The 23,229-nt window shown below is 43.1% G+C and overlaps 2 protein-coding genes across 17 annotated transcripts in view; one reads left to right on the top strand and one right to left on the bottom strand.

Annotated features, from left to right (window-relative positions):
* Positions 1-13,934, bottom strand: part of MMUT (methylmalonyl-CoA mutase) — a 32,407-nt gene extending 18,473 nt beyond the window's left edge. Inside the window, exons 1-7 of one of the 7 annotated variants that reach the window (XM_084822325.1) lie at positions 13,890-13,934; positions 12,267-12,682; positions 8,432-8,799; positions 8,176-8,333; positions 4,850-5,021; positions 2,283-2,531; positions 1,095-1,206 (exon numbers count right to left, since the gene is read on the bottom strand). In XM_084822325.1, the coding sequence (XP_084678451.1) occupies positions 1,095-1,206; positions 2,283-2,531; positions 4,850-5,021; positions 8,176-8,333; positions 8,432-8,799; positions 12,267-12,645 (1,438 nt within the window). In that variant the 5' untranslated portion in view covers positions 12,646-12,682; positions 13,890-13,934. Of the gene's footprint in view, positions 1-1,094; positions 1,207-2,282; positions 2,532-4,849; positions 5,022-8,175; positions 8,334-8,431; positions 8,800-12,266; positions 12,690-13,749 lie in introns of all 7 variants that reach the window. The other 6 variants (XM_084822318.1, XM_084822339.1, XM_084822299.1 and 3 more) reach the window with 6 other exon arrangements.
* A 50-nt stretch (positions 13,935-13,984) lies between these two features.
* The window catches only part of CENPQ (centromere protein Q), a 29,299-nt gene continuing 20,054 nt past the window's right edge, over positions 13,985-23,229 (top strand). For 4 of the 10 annotated variants that reach the window (XM_084822359.1, XM_084822386.1, XM_084822378.1 and 1 more), the window contains exons 1-2: positions 13,985-14,088; positions 18,215-18,359. In XM_084822359.1, coding sequence (XP_084678485.1) covers positions 18,219-18,359 — 141 coding nt within the window. In that variant the 5' untranslated portion in view covers positions 13,985-14,088; positions 18,215-18,218. Of the gene's footprint in view, positions 14,089-14,154; positions 14,250-14,795; positions 15,036-18,214; positions 18,360-19,860; positions 20,012-23,229 lie in introns of those variants that run through there. The other 6 variants (XM_084822402.1, XM_084822393.1, XM_084822413.1 and 3 more) reach the window with 6 other exon arrangements.

Consider the following 23,229-nt stretch of genomic DNA (forward strand, 5'->3'; position numbering starts at 1 on the left):
CAGGGGTAAGCTCCACTGAACACAGTGGTACTTACTACAGTAAAATTTATTTAACTGACAGCCCTATAAAATAGCTATGGTTGAATAATTTGGCTAGTCAGCCAATTTGTGAACAAAAATATTTTACCACTTTCTCACTTCAGAGTCTTGTTTTTAACAATAATCCAGCCTGATTTTAAGACTCAGTTATGATTTTGCATAGCTAAAAAACTGAAAGAGTTAAGAGGTTTGAACTGAACATTTTTCTCAAACAGCTTTTGCACATATTAATCTTAACATTTTGATGTTTGACATCAACAGCTCCACTAATCTGAACTGTTGCAGTTTTTATTTCAGACATAATAATATGTCTGTAATAATATTACAAACATAAAATGGATCAGTTAGAAGAATGGGATTTTTAATTGTGGTTACAGAACAACAAACAACGGAAGTCACTTCAAACACATTCAATAGCTGTTGTATATTCAAGCCCAATAAATACAATCCATAAACGTTATGAATGAAATCAGGCAAAATCATTGTCCTTTGGACAATGGTCAGGATCTAAAGTGTTCAGGTGTTCTGAAAGGCTTGGGTGCACCCAGGGGAGTGTTTGGCTTAGTAGCACCATGTGTCAAATCATAAGCTAATTTTGAAAGTCTTCCCACTTTCAAAGGTGGCATATTATGCAGCATGTGAAGTGGTTTGAGAAACACAAATAAGAAGTCCTCTTGGGCATGCAGAATAAGTATCCTGGTCATTGCTCTAAATATTGTGTCTACCTCTGACATGCCATGCTTCCATTTCCCAAATAATTTGTTTCAGACTTTGCTTGTCAACAAGTGTTGCTAAAATTCAACTATATTCTATATAGTTTTAATTCTATAGTTCTGTAGTTCTATGGACTTTTTATAGTTTTAATCCCCCTGCAACCTTGAAACTAGGGTTATAAAAGTTACAGAAACTTGGGATAAATTCTGAACACAAATATTTCTCTGCAAGTCCCATGGTTATTTCAGTGAGATGCTTGTCTAATTGTATGCAAGAACACAGCCCTGCTGAGCTAAATAAGTGTACATAGTATTTAAATAGTACACTTTCACTTTCCTTACCAGAATCAATCCTGGCTTGTCTTCGAGCAGCACACTCTTCAATTCGAAGTTTTGGTATTCCTTCAGTTACAGCTTTGGCCATCCCACCCATTTCTTCAATCTCATTAATGAGCTAACAGACAACAAAGTTTGGATATTGTTAATGACCTTAAGTATATGGCTGCTGTCTAGTGATAAAAGCATGTATGGAACACTTTCTAGCCCAGAAAGTAGGCAACCTTTTTGGGCCCAAGGGCACATTTGACATTTTGAAAAAGTATCCCAGGCACCACCACAAGTTGCTGCAGGGGGTAAAATGTTTTGTGCATGCCCCACTTCCTGGGTTCTCACTTTTCTTGCCCCCTGCTCCAGCCATTTTTTTTGCATGGGAATTTTGTCCCTTTTTTTTGTTCAGTCGTGTCCGACTCTTCGTGACCCCATGGACCATAGCACGCCAGGCCTGATATTGTTCCATTGACTTTCATAGACTTAGGGACAAGGGTCCCTTGCTGAAAACAGATGGAGGGGGGAAGCCCAGCTGCACTGAAGACCCTGTTGCCCCAAAGGTCCTTGGTGGGTGGTGGGCTCCCTCACTCAATCTGTTTTTCGGCAGGACGATCTTTTCCCTGCCTCTATTAAAATCAATGGAGCAAGATTGCTAAATTCACTTCAACAGGGATAGGGAAAAGCTGGTTGTGGGCCCACTCTGGGGTTCTGGTGGGTGTCGGTACACCTGCAGGAGCTGCACTGCTGACCCCTGATCTAGCCCCACTACTTACTTTGGGGGATGGGGGAGTTAGTTGCAAGGCAACTAGTTACTAAACAGCACGTCCCACAGCAGACATTTGAAACTGGCTATAATTCAACATGGAAAAATTCACTGCTCTGATTCATGCAGCTGGTGCACAAAATAATTTCCTTTCGATGTAGTAACCCTATATGAATAACATGTATCCCTAGGTCTACATCCAGAAGAGCTCAAATACAGCATATTAATAAATATTTTGTATTTAAATGTGTGTGTGCTTAAGTGATTTCTTAAGACAGAAGAATATTAGTAGTGGTATTTGTATTAATCCTTAATGTTCTACTCTACTTGAATTACCACCCATTCAAATGGCATTTCTTTAAACTATAAATATTTCTTCTGTTTAAAGTTATCAGCATCCTTGTTTCCGGTGCCACATGTCCCACAGCTGAGTGACTGACCTTTAAAGCTGCTTCATACACATCATTGGTGAGAGATTCCATCAAAAATGAACCACCCCATGGATCTGCAACTTTAGGAATGCCAGACTCTTCCTGTATTATAATCTGGGTATTCCTGGCAATTCGAGCACTTTTCACAGTTGGCAATCCCAAAGCTTCATCAAATGAATTTGTATGCAAAGACTGAGTACCTCCAAACACAGCTGCCATTGCTTCAACTGTAGTGCGGATGATATTATTATAAGGATCCTAACAGAAAAATTGAAAACATTTGTAAGGAATAAAGAGATTACAGACTGCCCTTGGTGTAGCAGTGAGTCTTGTTGTACTGAGTCTACTGTTCGTTGCACTAGACTTGGATATGTTAAGCTTCAATAAATTCAGAAGTAGAAAAATGCATGCATGTGAACATAACTAGATTGGCAAAGTCCAGTCTACTTTAGCCAGATGAAAGTGGGTTATTTATATTGGGTTGGGTCCAGACTTCACCCTTGCCAGCCAGCAGAAGCATTCCAAGTGGAGTTCTGCTCCGGAGATGCTCCCACTGACAGAAGGGTGAGTTGGGGGTGGAGGAGCAGAGGGACAACTTTTGCTGATTCCCTCATCCTGCTTCAGCCACTTGCATCCTCCAAATATCTGCTCCACAGAGTTAGGGGACTTTCCAGAACCAATTTTCAGAGGGTTCAATTGGCTACAGGGGAAATTGGCAAAAATCACCTCCCTTTCTTCCACCAGCAGGATCCCTTTGTTGGATCCAACACCCTCCATGGATGGAAGGAGCCCTTGCCTTTGTGAAATGTAAAGTCTGGATCCAACTGATTATAACTATATTGCAAAGTAAGGATTGCAACTATGAATACAGAAGGTGCACATCAAGTTCTATTAATTTTAATTATTCAAGAGGGCTTATGCTGGAATCCAGCAAAGAGGAACATAAATTTAAATACTATTGAAAATAACATGGTTTATGAACACACAGTTTATGTAAGATTGGAGCGTAAGTTTATCACTTTGAAGGAAACCTCTAACCTCTAGGTTTCGAATGCTACCAAGCTTTCCAGCTAGCAACCCAAAAAGAAACGTTTCTTTATAGTCAGTGTGAAAATCATAACTTATTTTGGTATGCAAGAATAACTCCCACATTTCAATTTCAGTGGAGAGGACAAGGTTCACAGCAAGGTTCAAACACTTGATCCTGGATTTGCTCAAGATTAAAAGGCAAAAAGGAATGTATTTAAAATAACATTTGTTGTGGTTACATTTTAACTGCATAATTAGGAGAGGAGTTCCACACATGCAGCCTCCCTAAATGGCCACCTGCTATTTCTGCAAAAAAATAAAAAAATAAATGTAGTCAGGCACAACTCAATAAAAGTTTCAAATCCTGATCACATGCTTTAGGCGTATCACTATAGTACAATTTTAAAGTTTCCCAGGCAAACAGCGAACATTTTTTAAAATCAAACTATCTTTTCTCTCTTTTGTTTAGGAAAATAAACATAATAATTCTCAGTCTGTATTACTGCATTCTTCCATTATACTAAATAAAAGAATCATTTCATGCTATCATTCAAAAAGTTCAAAATGTCTCTATTTCGGGGGGGGGGGGGGAGATAAATATTTCAAAGAGCAAGATATTTCCCTTGAATTAGTTGCTACTCAACAGCGCAGATACAATATACAAAAATATCTTGTAAAAAAGCAAAAAATTAATATTTCAGTTAAGTCTGGTGAATTTATATTTATAAAAATTTTCCCCATACAATGGGCAGTATCCAACACTGCCACCACACTAGCAGGAACATCCACCAGCACAACGGGAACATAGCCGAAATGACCACTTCAGGATTGGGACAAGTCAGCAGAGCTCTCTTCTCATTTCCTAGGTTGTGCTAGCAAATGCTAGCTACCCATGCTAGTGGGTATTCCGCCAGCATGGGAACCATATTTAGTGCAGGCCTACTGCCAACACTGAATACTGCACATAGTGATTTGCAGGATGAGGCTGGCACTAAGAAAACAATGGCTGAAGAGATAGGTGAAGGAAGCAAACAAACAGGTTCCTTGGAAATGCAATTAAAGGCTACAAATTTATTTATCACATTTCTATACCACCCAATAGCCAAAGCTCTCTCTCTCGAAATAGGCATCTTTTGTTTGTTCAATGGAGCAGATGCCTTCTCCTAAGGATAACTGCCTATAAGACATGTTAGGCTATATTCAGGATTGCAGAGTGCTTAAATTTTGCCTCCTCCTAAATTTGCATCAGTTTTAATCACACATTTAAATATATTATGTCTAGTAAATATTTAAAAATAAATTAAATATGAATTGAATTGTATATCAGACTGTAGGATCAGTACTGACGGATGCAAAAAATCCTAACACTTACACAGGTTAATGTCTTAGGCCATTTTCTTATTCTTCCATCCATTGCTATACCTCTCTTATTCATTATATAAATAAGAGCTGTTAGAAGGCTCTAGGCTCCTGGTTCATTACATTAGAAAAAGCAACATTAAAAAAACAAACTTGTGATTGCTAGTAATTGAAATTCAGATTCCAACCTGCTCAGTCAGTGACCATCCAGAAGTCTGACAATGAGCTCTAAGAAGAAGTGATTTGGTGTCCTTGGGCTGAAACATTCTCTCCACTAAGTGAGCCCAAAGCCTCCTCCCAGCTCTTAGTTTAGCTATTTCCATGTAGAAGTTCATACCAATTCCCCAGAAGAAAGACAGCCTGCAATAAAGCACAAAGGGTATTGTCCAGGTAGAATAAGGAACAAATGGTATTGTGCATCATGTAGTGCATATAAGTTACAATGCTCTTGAACCCAAAATAGAAAGATGTACCCTTCTGGTTGTCTCTGGACGAATAAAGGGATAGGTGACTTTTTACTAACAATATCACTGAAATTTCTAATCATGACCAACAATCATTGCTTATAGGCCAGTCTTTTCCCGAGGTATCCTGTGAACGTACCAGACAGCCATATTCATCACGAGTATGGAAATTATGTGTCCTCAATTTTGTGAGAAGGGACCTGATGAAGTTCTCAGTTTAGAACAGCAGTATGATTTTCTGGGCCTCTCTCCCTACAGTATGCACCACAAATGTCATTATGCCATTGACAAAGTAGGGGGGAAACAAGAAATACATCAAACTACTACTACTTCTAAACATATATAGAGTCAGCAGCATGCTAGGTACTAATGTCTGCTAAGGGGTAAAACCTTGTTCTTAAAGCAAGAATGATAGAAATCATAGTGGACATGTAGTCTGCGGCTCTTCAGTTCAAAGGACAGTCAATTTTCTCAGCTTGTTTTCTTCAAGTTCCACCAACAGTAGCCAGATCTGATACCAACTATGAGAACATTTATTTAAAAGAAATTATGCACTCTGCCAAGGTTACCATATCAGAAACTATCCAATACACTCACATACATCAGGTATATGACTGAACACTAAGAATTAGTGCCCCATATTTTCTAACCCTTCTCAGGCTGAGACATTCAAAGGCTGAGACATTTATCATTCGGTGTGATATACTCTGGGTATTCCAAAACATTGGTGAAAGTGGAGAGTGCAAAAGCTGGTTTGAAACTCAACATTAAAAAAACGAAGATCATGGCATCTGGCCCCATCACTTCCTGGCATATAGAAGGGGAAGAAATGGAAGCAGTGACAGATTTTACTTTCTTGGGCTCCAAGATCACCGCAGACGGTGACTGTAGCCATGAAATTAAAAGACGCTTGCTCCTTGGGAGGAAAGCTATGGCAAACCTAGACAGCATAGTAAGAAGCAGAGACATCACCTTGCCGACAAAGGTCCGTCTAATCAAAGCTATGGTTTTCCCAGTAGTAATGTATGGCTGTGAGAGCTGGACTATAAGGAAGGCTGAGCGCCGAAGAATTGATGCTTTCGAACTGTGGTGCTGGAGAAGACTCTTACGAGTCCCCTGGACTGCAAGGAGATCAAATCAGTCAATCCTAAAGGAAATCAACCCTGACTGCTCATTGGAAGGACACATACTGAAGCTGAAGCTCAAATATTTTGGCCACCTAATGCGAAGAGAAAACTCCCTGGAAAAGACCCCGATGCTGGGAAAGATTGAAGGCAAAAGGAGAAGGGGACGGCAGAGGATGAGATGGCTAGATAGCATCACCGATGCAATGAATATGAACTTGAGCACACTCCGGGAGAGAGCGGAGGACAGGAAGGCCTGGCGTGTTATAGTCCATGGGGTCACAAAGAGTCGGACACAACGACTGAACAACAACATTCCAAAACATTAACTATCCAACTTTATTCTGGAAGTGCCATCTTAAAACTATCGGAAAGGGAATTTAGCCTTCCAGTGTGAATAAATAAACTAGCTGTTGGTTTACTTATTTTACATCCGGACCAGCATAAACACACAAGAGCAGCCCTTCTGGATCGGACAAAAGGTAATCTAGTCCAGCCTCTTGCTTCCTATACTGATCAAACAGATGCCTCTAGGAAGTCTATAATCAGTGAATGAAGGGGAACAGACCCTCACTCCCCACCACTGTTTATTCCTCAATAATTGGAGTTCAGTAGCATACTCTCTCTCAACAAGGAGGTTTCAGGTACCTATTATGGTTAAAAGTCATTGATAGACCTCTATGAATTTGTCTTATTCCCTCTATACCATCTAAGCTAGCAGCCATCACCAATGGATTCCATTAATTAAACTATGCATTGTGTGAAAATATCTCTCTTAGGAAAGATCAGATGTAGAACAGGCAATGAAAAAGCTAGCTACTTTGCATACCAATTTCTCTTTCCTGAATCTATACCATATCTATACCATTTCTTACTACACCTAAGTAGTTCATTTCATGCACAAGAAATCCAGAAAGTATTTATTAGGGCATCAGGTGAAAAATACAACCATAGGACAGGAATAAGCAACTCAGTGTCCTCCAGGTGTTTGGAATACAACTCCCATCAGCATGGCTAATGCTCAGGGATTATGGGAGGTGTAGTCCAAAACATCTGCAGGGCACTGGATTGCCTACTCCTGGTATAGCATTTTTAAAAACAGAAAAACAGTACTCTTGCATGCACCTGATGTACACTAGTTCAGATATTACAGTAGTGCTGCCTTCCCCAACCTGATGTCCTCCAAATGTTCTGGACAACAACTCCCAGAATTCCTGACTGTTGGCCATGCAGGCCAGGGCTGATGGAAACTGAAGTCCAAAACATCTGAAAGGTACTGGTTTGGGGAAGGCTGCCTTAGCATAAAGCAGCTGAAGGTTTGCAGAAGTGAAGGTTCCCCCATCAAAAGTAGTGTGCACAGATCGGTTCTGGAACAAGGCTGTGCATACTACATATGTTAACTGAAGAAAAATGAAGTTGTCTAGCTTTCCACAGCAAAATGAGATAAAACTCTTTGTCAATCTTTCTCCATGCCACCCTCGGAACTGTAGGAAGACTCACTAGAGTTTCTAGTCCTGGAACACCCTCCTCTACCCATTACCTCAATACCTAGGTGAAATGTTCAAACTTCTAAGTATTGTACTACAAGTGTGATAGGAGCTCCAATATTACTATGTCAGATCTTTAACAAACTAGGGTGACACAAGGTAAAAAAATGGGAATAGTTTGAGAGAAATCTTGTCTGCATTCTCAGGAATTAGATGTCAATACTGGGGAAAGGCTAGTGCAGAAGCACATTTAACAGAGTCCTAATGACATTAATTATCTAATTTGCTTATCTAATACATTAAAAGATTTCACTACTTTTGTAAGAATTATACAGTCAAACTATTAACTGACTACAGCACATAGCAGCTCAGTTTTGAATCTGTGTCCCCAGCTTGCAATTAAAGACCAGATTTTTTTTCAGAAGTTGAATTATTGTACCTTGGTGCAAATTCATCAATGGTGAGACCAGCCTGAAGTCCAGTTCTGCAGTACTCCAAGCCGTCAGCTATAGTATAAGCTAATTCCAAAATGGCATCAGCTCCGGCCTCCTGCATATGGTATCCACTTATGGAAATAGAATTAAATTTGGGCATGTGCTACAAGAAAAAAAGTTTACAACTTTGCTCTGTAAGAATACTTAATACTTCAGTACTGCACATATAATAATAATAACAGGTATTAATTAAAGCAATACCTTTGATGTGTATTGGAATATGTCAGCAATTATCCGCATCGATGGCTCCGGGGGGAAAATGTAGGTATTTCGAACCATGAATTCCTTCAGTATATCATTCTGTATTGTCCCTGTCAGCTTAGACTGAGGTACTCCTTGTTCTTCCCCAGTTACAATGAAAGTAGCTAGGACTGGGATTACTGCTCCATTCATTGTCATCGAAACAGACATTTTCTCTAAAGGAATTCCATCAAAAAGAATCTTGGTATCTTCTACTGTATCAATGGCAACTCCAGCCATTCCAACATCACCACGAACTCGGGGGTTGTCTGAATCATAACCACGATGAGTTGCCAGATCAAAAGCAACTGATAAACCCTGCTGGCCAGCTAGACCCCAAAAAGAGATTAACAATAAAAGGGTTAAAATGTAAAATCTAATTTTTGTGACTTTAATTCTGGGTCACACATTGAGCTCCAGGTTGCATCGTATACTTTTCTCATTATCTCTTAATTACTGCAACATTATTGTCCTTATTCTTAAAAAGATAATCCCCACACTGATAATGGACAACAGCAAGTTAAGTGTAGCTAAAAATAAATAAAATGAAAACAAATGAATAAAATCTGCTGCAAGAACTTGGTGAGGAAGGGAGTGATATAAATAGAAGTAAATCATACAGCACCAAGACTGACAGGAATAAAATAGTGATATGGAGGGAAGAGGAGGCACGAGCATTTGAACACATATTCCAAGTCCCTGGTCAGAGGTGACTTTTTCAACACAGTATGGGAGGGAGCAAACCTTGGCTTGTGTTCCCTCTCTCACCTCACCCATCCTCCCACCCCACTTCAGTCTGGGAACAGACACTGGATAGTACCCAATTAACCCTTCCTGCCAAAAGAATGGCTTCCATCAGCCCCCGCCCCCCTTGCCCACAAAATCTATTCTGGAGAGTTCATGGAGCCTCTGGAGCAGAATATGAGGGGACCAATGGGAGGGCATAGGAGAGATGGAGAAAGCTCTATTTTGCATGCCAACGTCTGGTTGCATGACACTGGATTTTGCCCCATGGGTTTAGAGAAAACTGTGATACAGAATCACAGATACACCAAAAATTCAACTAGGTTAGATGCTATTTTCCACCCATGTTAAGCGACATGACAAGAAAATACATGCAAGCCCTAGGCTCACTATGTCTCTGTTTGCACATAACACGGCACATGCCACAACCATTTTGAATATGCAATTGTAGGTTAACTTTGGGTTGTTTAACCCATGATTAACTCGAAGTGTCTGGGTTCGCATGTCATGGAGCAACCTCAGAACGGTGGTGACACACAACCCCAGCAAATCATGGGTTAATTATGTGTGAAACAGGTTTACCTCTCATACTAAGTTGAAAACATAATGTGAGATTACAGTACTACAGTTTCTATGTATAATATAACCTGCATATATTGAAATACATGGAAAATATAACATACTAGCTGATATACCCGGCGTTGCCCGGGATGTAATTTTGTCATAGGCACTATTTGTTAGAAACACATTAAGGTAGGTTTATGCTTCTCGGAAAGGCTCCATAAGAAAGGTGAAAAGGAAAACTGAGGAGATTTTTTGTTTATTTATTATTTTTTTAAAAAAATTCTTATAAAGAGCACACAACACAATTTTTCCTTATTGTTACAAACTAATTCTGGAAGGTATAACTGTACATGGGAAGAACATGGAGATTCCTGAGCAGCATGATGGGCGACATGATGGCGACAGCGCCAACAACTATGGACCTAAAGTTAAATATTAGGAAAGTAGAAGCTCATTGTAAGGCTTGTTTATAAACAACATTTGTTGTTTTTTCCAGTTGGAGCAAAGATATACAACTGATTCGGGGAACCCACTCTAGAAAATGCAACATATAACTGCCCATGGGAGAAACATGGAGAATAAAGCCCTAAGTCTCCACTCCACTGTGTCATCCCAGCCCCTCAGACAGGCGAGCACACACTGCACCACATTTCACATTAGTGTTAATCACACACTACCAACAGATACATCTGGCATTGAAAGGGGCAAAGATATTTAACACTAACTTGCTTTCTTGCTGGATATTGCAGGAACAGGGGAGAGAAACTAAATGCTCTCCACAGGCAGAAAAGACACCACGAGTGAAGGGGAGGGAACAAACAGCAGCCTGCCAATCCAAGGTGAAGGAAGTCAGAGTGAATGCGAGAGAGACCAATAGAGTGAAAGATGGCCAATAGGATGACTCCTACCTGAAAGCAGAAACCTGGCCTGTACCATGATTGAGAGGGTGTACTTGTTAGTAATGGAAAGTATAAACAAAGTAATAATGTAACCCAGTGACTCCTGTCATACACTCTGGCAAGTGAGAATGTGAAGTAAAAGGGGCAGCAACTGTAGGGCCCAAATGGCAGACTCAGTAGGCCCCCACAGTGTGATTACACGCAGGGCAGCTCCCCCTTATTCCCTGCATTACAGACAGCCCTGCAGCCAGCCACAAACACATAAACCCACACACAATTTTTGACATATATATATATATATATATATATATATATATATATGATTGCATAAATATGAGCATTTAATGTGCTACTAAAACCACAAACTTATTAACCACATTCCACCTGCAGAATCCCATAAGTAGGATGCTTTCAACACCTTTACTAAAATTCTGCACAGAGGAATGATTCCAACAGATAAAAGTATTTGTGGCTAGTCCCAAAGATCCTAAAACAGTATTAATTTTTGCATATTTCATTACCGATCACCTCTGTCTTCCATGTCTTGAATAACAAAATGCTTCTCAAATAACATCATTTCCTCATCATTCACAATGGTACAGTATATCAAAGTGCTTTAGAACAGCCTACTCCTATGCAGACTTAAACATACCTAAGCACATTAGTTTCAATAGGCTTAAACATGCCTCTGTATAAGAACAGGCTGTAAAAGTAGCACAGAAATGAAACATAATAAAAATCACAGCAAGCCAATAGCAGAATCGAGACAGACATGATCAAACCCAATTATTAATATTTTCTGAAACTACTAAGCTCCTTGCTTCAATACTTCTGTTGACACCTAAACTTTTACATTTTACAACTACATTCACGCAGAAAAATCTGAAGATCTTATTAGTAAAACTTACAAATTATATATGGAATATCTTACTTTAATAGTACTTCCAAAAGTCATTACATACACACAAAATATTTTAGATCTTTAATATCAACAGATTGTGCAATGGACATGAGTGACAAAAGGAAAAGGGTTTGTTTTGTTTTTAAGGAAAGCGGAGGCACAGAGTGTATGTATTAAGAAAAACCAGCTTGGTAAAAGTGCTGTTTTTTAAATTGTATTATAGTATTATTATACTATGAGAACTATTTCAGGAAACCAACAGAAGAAAAGATGAAAACTGTTTGGGACCCATACGTTGTTATTCAATAGGCATTTACTGCCTGTGCTGAATAGAGTCCAACCAGAGGAAAACACTAACTTGAAGCAGAAGACATATTTCTCCATGTCAGGCCACAAGGGAGGCTAAACTGTTTCATAACTTGTAGCTATCCCTTTTTGCAAGACAGAAGTAGGGAGAATGTAGCTAGGTGTTATCGTTCTGTATTTGTTCTGGCAGTGTCTGAATAGCCATCATATCAAAACTAGATATTTATAGCAGCTTCTAACTAGGAAATGCCCTACACAGAGCTAAGAAAATAAGTTGCAAATGACTAAAGACTTTGCTTCAAGACTTTCCCTAACAAAACTAACATTGGTCATTATTTCCACCCCACCCATCCACTCCCTTTCTCCTAGGACTGTATCTCACCCCTGATGTTGTCCTTGTAGAACTTGTTGCTTTCCTCCACGGTACTGAAGCCAGCATATTGCCGGATGGTCCAAGGTCTGTAGGTATACATGGTAGGATAAGGCCCACGAGTGAAGGGTTTTACCCCTGGTAGTTCCTCAGGAAAGTCCTTTGTGTCCCATATAGAGTACAATGGTTTGATGGTGACTCCCTCTGGGGTGTGCCATATCAATTCTTCTGGGTTCTTGCCCTTTAGCTGCTTTTTGGCCATTGCAGCCCATTCTGGGTGGAGTAGCTGCTCATGCAGTGAGCGCCAAGCATGCTCATAGAAGTGTGGCCTTGCTTCTTTCCTGTAATGGAAGGGCCAAAGGTGCAGAAGTCCATTCTTGGCCCTTAACATTTTCTGCTGAAATAGTCGCGAAGATGCAGCCTGTGGACTGAAATCTGAATATTATAATATGACACAGTGAGATTGTTGTCTCTAAGGAAGCCCAGTAGACAGATTTTTCCTTCCATACACCACTCCCATACAGAACTAGTCATGTCACAATTTTGTGTTCTAGAAAGAGGCATGGGTTAAATTTACAGACTTATCTGAAGTGTCATAGCTACCACAGACTTGTTTCCACAATCAAGAATCTAAGGTGACTACCCATACCTATACACATTTAACTTTTCTGAAATAAGCACACTTTTATCTCTCCTTCTACCACTGCCTGAATGTTGTGGGGTCATAGAACATTCATGAATGTTGTCGTATGCTCGGGAGTGCAAAGGGTTTGTGTGCTGTCGATGGGACGCAACAAAGCAGCACTACTGCAGCAGCAATCAACTGTTAGGAAGGTGGCACCTTTCCCTTCAGCCAGTCGGAATGTGAATGGGGAGGGGGGAGCAGTGCCTGGACTCATTCCAGATTGTCCTCCTGAACATTACTATAGTAGAAGTGCCACTGGGGAAGGAAGGACTGGTGTGATTCTTCAGCCTCTAAAATCTTCGAAAATATCAATTTGGTGTAAAATATATTCAAACTTAACATACCAGTAAAACAACATATTTTGTAAAATATAAAATATTTTGTAAACCATTATGCCTTTTAAAAATGGAAAGCCTATATCTTTTAGTTCAGGGATGGGGAACTTGTGGCCCTGCAGGCGTTCTGACCTACTGCTCCCCTCAGCCCTAGCCAGCATAGCCAATGCTGAAGAAGGGTGGGAGCTGAAGCCCAAAACATCTGATAGGCCCCCAAGTCATCCACCCTGCTTTAGCTGAACTCCACTTCGTAGCGATGTAGCCTGGCGACACTGAGACACCCTCTCTTCGGAATTTTTCCAGTGGGAGGTGCTGCGGTCCAAGCCTGCTCAAAATTCATGCCCGCCTCAGGTCCGGACTCCCCATTCTGGGGAGGGCGCGAGTTGTCCACAGCCATTCGGGGGAGAGGGCAAAACACTCGTCCACACGCACCCCCTTTTAAGTACGTTAGACGCGGGCTATACCCCCAGCTCACCCTGGCGACCGAGGCGAGGATATCTCACCAGCGGCTATGGCCAAGCCAAAGTCTCCCGGGAGGGTAATACGTGGGAGGAAAGAGCACCAGCGCCCTCTTGCTAAGCCAAGCAGCTCCTCGCGCCCCTCCAGATGTGGTACCTGCTGCTGCTGCTGCTGCGTTAAGCCAGGGCCGCTCGCAGGGGAGAGCGGAAGACGGCTTCTCGGCGCAGGCGCGTGTCCTCGGGCTGTCAAGCAGTGCGCCTGCGCATTGAACCCGCGGGAAAGTTTTCTAACGGTTATTAGGTTCGCCCAAAGAGCAGTCTTGGGTCGGCGCGTGAGGGGCGCGGGAGCAACGCCGGTGAGTCGCAGAGCTGGAGCGCAGGCCGCGCGAAGTCTTTTAGCAGCACCGTCGCAGTCTAGAGGTGGGGGTGGGTGGGGCGAGGCACCGTTTTAAGGCGGCAATAACTACAAGTCCCGGGATGCGGCGCGCGCGCGCCGTGGTTTAGTCACGTGTCTCAGGTGTTGCTTGAAAACAAGGGTATAGTGGGCACCTCAGAGGCTACCAGGGTTATTATGGCAAAGGCTTTCGTGGAGTAGCGCCTGTTTCATCAGATGCACGGCTTATACATGCATGGCTGTAACGGGGGGTGGACAGAGGATTGTAAGCAGCGAGGTCAGAGCGACATAAAATGCAAAAAAAAAAAAAGGCCCGTGATAATTATTTCTTGCCGTTTCTGCTGCAACAGACTAATTCTGGGCGCTGCTAAAACTGAAATGCATGTAAAATCGTTACAGTGCCCATACATACGTAGTTTAACAATGTACACACATATATTTATGCAATTATTGGAGCCTGTGCTGTCTACATTTAATTTTTTCTGAACTCTTTACAGTTCCCCCCACCCACACATATACCTGCCAACTGAAGGTAACACTTAATGCGCTTGACAAAAGCATAAGTCGTAATAAAGCCGTTAGCGTTTAAGGTGCCACAAGGCTGTTTTTGCTACTACACCCCCCCCCGGAAATTGTTTCAATTGTAGAAAGGCCCTTTGCATGCTGGGAGTTGTAGTATTGGGCAAACCTGTGAGTTTAGTCCAGAATTAAGAAGTAGCTCACATTGACTTGACTTTAAGGATTTGGCGTTACGCTTTTGTTTATTTTAAGATAAAGATCAATTTTATTTCAAGATCTATTTTAAGACAGCCTAAATGGACAGTGTGATGGCATTTTTAAAACCTGTATTTATGTCCTGCCGTACTCCAGGGCCTTATGGCTGATTGCAGAAATTTTATATGAGAAAGTGTGAGTTATTATTTTATTTAAAGCATTTTTACTCCATTATTTAGCTGATGGGGCTCCCTAAGCAGTTTACATAGATAGGAAATAAGATGGGCCCTGCCAGTAGGCTTACAATAAAAAAGTCAGGACACAAAAGGAAAAGGGGCTGGGAAGAGGAGGGAAAAAACAAACTTGAGCACTAGATTCTTAATCACAAAGTTCAACAAATAGTAACTCAGCAGTTCATGGAACTGGATCTGAGCAAAATGGAAGGGCTGTCACTCCCTGGCCCTCTGTTGCCCTCAGTGATGGTAGTTGTAGGGAGGGAGGCTCTCAGCTGGAGCTGCATCCAGGCAGGATGGAGAGTGCCTGATTGCTGCTTCCTCTCCCTCTGATTGCATCAGTGTTAGTGATTCTTACAACACTATCCTATGTATATTTTCTCAGAAGTCAATCCCACTGTGTTCAATGGCATTTGTGTCCAACTTAAGTGTGTATAGGATTGCAAATCACAGACTGAGGCTTTAAATATATAGGTATTACTATGGAAGGAGGGAGGGATGGAGGTGGAAATCAGCCATAGCTGATCCTATTCCTCATGGCCATATCTGAGGAGGCGAGTGGGAATATGTAAGCCCAAGGCTCACTGTGTCTCATCCTTGCAATGCTAAACTATGATGTAGTGTTACCTCTGAATGAGGTCATTGAGTTCAGTGGATTTCTTGCTAAGCGTTCATCAACACAGTATATACTAGCAGTGGAAAAGGCAAAAATTCATGGTAGGGATTATTAGGAAAGCAACTGAAAACAAGATAGGCAATGTTGTAATGCCTTTACATACATTTGTGGTGTGGCCACATTTTGGAATAGCATGTACAGTGCTGGTTGCCTCATCTTGGAAAACAGGTTCAACAGGTTTATTATAGAGCTGGAACAGGTACAATGAAAATGGTGAAAGGTGAAAAGGTAAAATATGTTGGGCTCATTGGTTTAGAAAAATAAAGGCAAACAAGGGGCTGGAGAGCACGATAGAGGTATCTAAAAATCATGAATGGGGTGGGGGAGAGTTTTTTCGCCTTATAATAGTGAAACTCAGGATCACCCACTGAAGTCGATTAGCTGTAGACACTGGACAAATGAAAGAAAGCATTCTTCGCACAATGACCAAGTTTGCATGATCATGGAGAAGGAAATATGCCATGGTGGCTTATTTCCCCTTGCACGTGTGACAGTCGTGTGCTGGCAGGATTTGGCAGTGTGGCGTGTTGTGTCATGCGAACACAGTAGCAAGCCACACAACTCATGGGCTGTTGTTGGGTTCTGGGTGGCTTTTTACCCACGGCAACAAGCCCCCCTAGCCAGGTTCTCGCAACACAACAAGCCATGCTGCTGAGGATAATTATGTGAATCCCCCTGGCACCTGATCGACATGTGTGTGGCTTATTTCCCCACCGTGCTTGTCTGTGCCAGACCACTGTATACATCATTTAAGTTTATGGCCTCAAAATGCATTAATGCTTAGATGTCATTAAAAGGATGAGTCAAATTCATGTAGGATTGGTCTATCAAGAGCTATTAGCCATAATAGCTAAATAGAACCTCTGTGTTCAGAAGCAGTGTACTTCTGAATAATAGTTGTTGGGGGACAAACAATAGAGGAGAACAATAGCTTGTTCTTCCTGAAAGCATCAGGCTGGCCACTGCTGTAAATAGGATGTTGGACTCTTGATTTTATCCAGCAGGGCTTCTGTTTTATTCATACAATTGCAACCTTATAGCCTGATAGTATGTAGTTTATTTAGAAGTAAGTCTCACTGTTCAAAGGGTCTTTCTCCCAAGTAAGTGTACATAGGACTACAGAGTTAAGCACGACTAAGCCCATTGAAATCAATGGATGTAGAAACACCTAATAATGTGGGTTTTCAGAAAATTTTGGATTGGATAAGGTAATATGCATAGGGTAATGTGTTTCAGGAAATTTTCATTTTGCATGTGTCTTGTGAGCTTGGAGCTGGAAACAGATCTCTTGCCACAGTCAATGTACCCATAGTTCATCTCTCCTATATTCCTGCATCTCTCTGGTGTGTATTCCAGGTCAATAAGTCTAGCTCTCTTTCCAGCAGTGGTGGGGACAGAGGCTGTAGGATCCTGTGGATCTTGGCCTCTCCCCTCCCTACCCACCAGAATGCCACCTTTTTGATGTCACAGAGGTCCCTGTTGTGACCTTGGAAGAGAAGCCACAGCACTGCTTTCCATGACGGTTGTAAGGGGACGGGGCAGTGGGAAGGATCCAATGTTGTATTCCCCCTCCCAAGGCCATAGGAGTGTCTTTGATGATCTCCCAGGGACCAAAAGCTTGCTCTGCCCATGTGATTTACATTTTATATTATGTAGATTTTTTATTGGAATACTTGTGAAAATTTAAGACAGTAGCATATACATCCCTTACCTTGTTTACATTTGGGGGGAAGGGTACTGGAAATTGTTAATACACTAATAAATTTTAGTAACGCAAAAGACTGTGCGTGATATGCTGACAACCACCCATCTATTTCAACAGAGTTCAACTCTTATCCTCTGAGATTGCTGGGGCACCTTCAGTTTTGCTGTCACGACTTCTTAGTTCCATTTCACACTGAGACATATGTATGTCAGTGACATATATGTATTCTCCCACATTAGTTCCATTTCACACTGAGACATATGTATGTCAGTGACATATATGTATTCTCCCACATTAGTTCCATTTCACACTGAGACATATGTATGCCAGTGACATATATGTATTCTCCCATATTCTTGCTAGAGATAATAATCACCTGGAATATATTAATGATAACTTTGAGATTGCCAAGCTGCCTAATACTGTATTTGCAGTTGGCACCCATTCATTGTTACTAATGAAATGGAAAGTGTTCCATGGAAAAATACAGCACTGGAAAATTTTCTGTCCCACATCACTGGAGACATTTAACTATGCATAAGAGTGGATTGCACATTTTTAGGAAAGTGGGTCAATAGAATTGCCAGATGATTGACAAGGTTAAGATTAAGTTTTCTGGCACTTTGAAGAATTGTCTAGGAAGCACTGCATTTGAATTAAGAAATTATGTTTTATTCAAGCAAAGATTTTTCTTCCAATTCCCTCATCTTAATGTCTTTGGAACATGATTATCTCCGTATCTTTTGTTTCTTATTTTCAGAGTCATGAAATGCCATCATCGTTCTTCTGGTAAGCACCAGGCAAGAAGAGCTGTGAAAGCAACGGTGTCTAAAGATCAACTAGAACGTCCCAGCAAAAAAAGGGGATCAGGTGGAAGACGACAAAAGAGGAACCTAGAGAAAGAAGTAAGCATCATACTCTTCAAAGCAAGAATGAGCCTGGGGTGAAGAAATGGTTTCACTGGGATAAACTCCCATTGTAACTGAAATTAAGATTTTCATCTCACTTTTCATGATGAATATACATTACTGATAAATATAGGCATTTTTCCAGATCACACAAAGTAGATGAGCTGGACCATGAGGCTGCAGGTGGGAACAATCCCAGTATTAAATGCGCCTCTGCATAAAATGCCCTGGGAATGCCATTGGGCATTTTAAGATGCAGGATATAAATATCAGAAATAAATAAGTGCTCCTTCCACATGGAAAGCTAGCTGTCCGGGAGAAGGGTTCTTGCCTAGCCTTTTGAACTGAACTTTAGTTTGGTGTGTGCAAGGATTTTTTCCCCATTGGGAAGTATCCCATCATATGAACCCATATGTGCAGTATGCAGCATAGTGATAAACAGAAACAAGTTACATTGGCATAACTTAACTGGACTGCTATGCATTCTCAGCAGCAAAGTTGACACCAAAACAATATAGCTTTAAACAACACAGAACATAGCAGTCCTGGTAGCCACTCTTCCAGCACCCATGGTAGCACCACTGTTTCCCACCAGTAATGGAGCTGCACTCTGACAGTGCCCCACTGTAGCCATGTATGGACTGAGACAAGCAACACACAGCGATGGAGAAATGTCCCCCAAACATCACCCAGCCCCATCACACACACACACACACACACACACACACACACACGGTACAACTTGCCAGATACTAGAGCACCATGGTACCCTCTTCACAGCATCAACCACTGGACCAGGCAGCAGGAGCTACAAAATGGATATGCTTCAGGGATCCCTGCAGAAGGGTTTAGATCCCTCTAAACCAGTCACATATACTATCCGTTAGTAGCACCCTTTTGTCTGACCAATACACAGAGAAAGAATGACAGAGTACAATAAAACACCCAGTTAGCCTACTTGCGGGGAGGCATGCATTACAAACACACAGGCTTCCCTGAGAGAAGGGTTCAAGTTCTGCTAGGCAAGCAACATTTTTCTGAGAGAGAGCCTTTTCCCAGGGAGGAAAAGGGAGGAACTAGACAGCCTTGCCCAACCTGGTACTCATAAGAACATAAGAGGAGCTCTGCTGGATCAGACCAAGGGTCCATCTAGTTCAGTATTCTGTTCACACAGTGGCCAACCCACCCTCAACAGGAAACCGACAAGTAGGACAGGAGTGCAACATACCCTCCCACCCATGTTCCCCAGAAACTGGTGTACATAGGTATACTGCCCCTGATACTGGAGGTAGCACATAGCCATCAGGATAGTCATTGATGGCCTTCTTTCAGGAATTTGTCCAACCCCCTTTTAAAACCATCCAAATTGGTGGCCGTCACTATGTCTTTTGGTAGCGAATTCCATAGCTTAACTATGCGCTATACAAAGAAGTTCTTCCTTTTATCTGTCCTGAATCTCCCACCAATCAGCTTCATGGGATGACCCTGAGTTCTAGTATTGTGAGAGAAGGAGAAAAATGTCTGGATGTTTTGGACTTCAACACCCAGGATTCCTGACCACTGGCTATGTATGCTGACTGAGGCTGATGGGACTTCAAGGGCACCAGGCTGGGGAAGGATGGGCTAGAGCACTGGAACAGATGATGCAGGTTTGTGCCCTGTAGAGGTAGTTTCTTGCCCTTCCCATTAGTTTTTTAGCAGGAGGTAGCAAGAAGGCATGACTGATGCTTTTTGTTAAAGCGCAAGTCATTGTGGGAACAAAACCATCTCTTGTTGTTGATGGGGACAGTGATGACGCAAATAATAATGGGTTTGGCTGGTAAGCCAGGTAGTCAAATTGTGTTGAATGCATAGGACCCTGTTTGCCTTTTGTGTTGCCTATCTAGCCACACCCCTGTTGCCCCATGATCATTTGGGATCGGGGAGGGGGAGTGGCTGTTATCTACCGAGAGTCCTTGGTCTTCACCAGACCCCCTCTCCGGGAGACCAAGGTTGTTGAGTGCATGTACTGGAGGTTGGGCCCGAAGGGCAGTCTGGGGATTCTGCTCGTGTACCGTCCACCCCGCTGCACGACTGACTCCCTGGCCGAGGTGCTTGAGGTGGTCTCTGATGTGCGTGTACAGTCCCCTAACTTACTGGTGTTGGGGGACTTCAACGTACATTCGGAGGCCATCCTCACAGGAGCACCTCGGGACTTCATGGAGACCATGGCCTCCTGGGAGCTGCACCATATTCTAACTGGGCCCACCCATGTAGCCGGTCATGCACTAGACCTTGTGTTTGTTTCTGGAGAAGCGGGGAGTGATCTGGAAGTCGGGGGTATATCCACCACCCCCTTGTCATGGTCAGATCACTATCTGGTGATGTTGGACTTCTCGGTTCCACAACCCCTCCGCAGGGGTGGAGGACCCATTAAAATGGTCCGCCCCAGGCGTCTTATGGATCCAAATGGATTCCTGAACGCGCTTGGGGATTCTCTGGGGCATGCCAACGGCCACTCGGTCGAGACCCTGGTGGGTGGCTGGAATGCCGCAATCACTGGGGCATTAGATCGGGTGGCTCCGAAACGCCCTCTCCCCCTGAACAGGGCTCGGACTGCACCATGGTTCAATCCGCGGTTACGAGCTCTGAAACAGGAGGTGAGACGGCTAGAGCGCCGGTGGCGGAAGTCTCGCTCCAAAGACGATCAGACACGGGCTAGAGCTATATCTTCAGCCTATCACGTGGCGGTGAAGGCAGCAAAAAAGGAATATTATGCTGCCTCCATCGCGTCTGCAGAGTGCTGCCCCAGGAGGCTGTTCCAAGTGGTCCGGAGCCTGGTCGGTCCTGTGGCTCCGGAACCACTGGAGCATTCTAAGGCCTCCTGTGAGGCTTTGGCAAGGCACTTTGCAGATAAAATTGATCAGATTAGGTGTGTTACTCTGCACACTGTGGATACAGTTAGTGAGCAAGAGGCGGCCTGTGGCAAACCGGTTTTGTGGGATCGGTTCCAGCTTCTTCCTCCTGATGAAGTGGACAAGGTGCTTTCATCTGTAAGGCCGACCACCTGCTTACTTGATCCTTGCCCATCTTGACTCATTATGAGCTGCAGAGAGAGACTGGGTGAGGGGATCAAGGCGGTGGTGAACGCCTCCCTTGAGGAGGGAGTGATGCCATCAGCCCTCAAGGAGGCAGTGATAAGACCGCTCTTAAAGAAGCCCTCCTTGGATCCTCAAGTTCCGAACAACTTTCGCCCAGTCTCAAATCTGCCATTTTTGGGCAAGGTGATTGAGCGGGTGGTGGCGGTGCAGTTGAAGGCACACTTGGAAGAAACTGATTATCTAGACCCATTTCAGTCGGGCTTCAGGCCTGGGCATGGGACAGAAACGGCCTTGGTCGCCTTGGTGGATGATATGAGGAGGGCTCTATGGGTGAATGCTCCTTCCTTGTTCTCCTCGACCTCTCAGCGGCTTTTGATAGCGTTGACCACGGTATCCTCCTGGACCGCCTGGAGGGGTTGGGCATTGGAAACACTGTATTGCGGTGGTTCCAGTCCTTCCTCTCTGGCAGGTACCAGAGGGTAGCACTGGGAGAGGAGGTTTCGGACCTGTGGCCACTTACTTGTGGGGTGCCACAGGGTTCCATCCTCTCCCCGATGCTATTTAACATCTATGTGAAGCCACTGGGGGCTATCATCAGGAAGTTTGGGGTGCAGTGTCATCAATATGCGGATGACACTCAGCTCTACCTCTCATTCAAATCTTCACCAAGGTTGGCCGTAGAATCCCTGTCCAAATGTCTGGAGACGGTGAGTGGCTGGATGGGGAGGAATAAGCTGAAGCTCAACCCTGACAGGACCGAGGTACTTTTGGTGGGAGACAAGAGGAGGCTAGGGGATGTTGACCTGGTGTTGAATGGGGTACAGCTACCCTTGAAAGACCAGGTCCGCAGCCTGGGGGTCATTTTGGACTCCCAGCTGTCCATGGAGGCTCAGGTGTCAGCTGTGAGCCGGACAGCGCTGAATCAACTCCATCTGATACGGCGGCTGCGCCCCTACCTTCCCGACCATCTGCTCCCATCGGTAGTACATGCCCTGGTCTCCTCTCGTTTAGACTACTGTAATGCGCTCTACGTGGGGTTACCCTTGAAGACGGTTCGGAAACTGCAGCTGGTACAGAACGCGGCGGCTCGCCTGATTAAAGGCAGCCGCCGGCGAGATCACATCACTCCAGTGCTGAAGGAGTTGCACTGGTTACCAGTTGTTTTCCGGGCCAAATTCAAGGTGTTGGTTTTGACCTTTAAAACCCTATATGGTTCCGGCCCAGCCTATCTTAAGGAGCGCCTCCAGCAACACCAGACAGGCCGCTTAACAAGATCAGCCTCGGATGGCCTTCTCTCTGTCCCATCAGCCAGGACAGCTAGACTGGTGGGGACGAGGGAGAGGGCCTTCTCTGTGGTGGCCCCCACTCTGTGGAACTCCCTCCCTAGGGAACTCCGTCATGCCCCCTCTTTAATGAGCTTCCGTCGTGCATTAAAAACGTGGTTGTTCAGGTAGGCATTTGGGGTGGGTTAGGGTATTTTTTTTAAAAAAAATTTATGGTTAAAATTTTATTGTTTTAAATTGTTTATGGTGGGTTGTACATCGCCCAGAGTGGCTGGGTGACCAGTCAGATGGGCGATTAATAAATTTAATAAATAAATAAATAAATAAATAAATAAATAAAATCATTTCCTTCCAGCTGCTGGTTATTGTTGGGTAGACTTCATTATCCATCTCCCCATACCTGACCTTAATTTGTTGTAGATAGTTTATCACAGTAGCAACCAGAAAGCTTGTTAGCATTAAGAAACCTAGTCCCTTACCTTTGCTGGAACTGTAGCAGACAGA

Source organism: Heloderma suspectum, chromosome 1 (assembly GCF_057233095.1).
Source record: "Heloderma suspectum isolate Gila_16-S chromosome 1, 16-S_ref, whole genome shotgun sequence".
Taxonomy (NCBI): Eukaryota; Metazoa; Chordata; class Lepidosauria; order Squamata; family Helodermatidae; genus Heloderma; species Heloderma suspectum.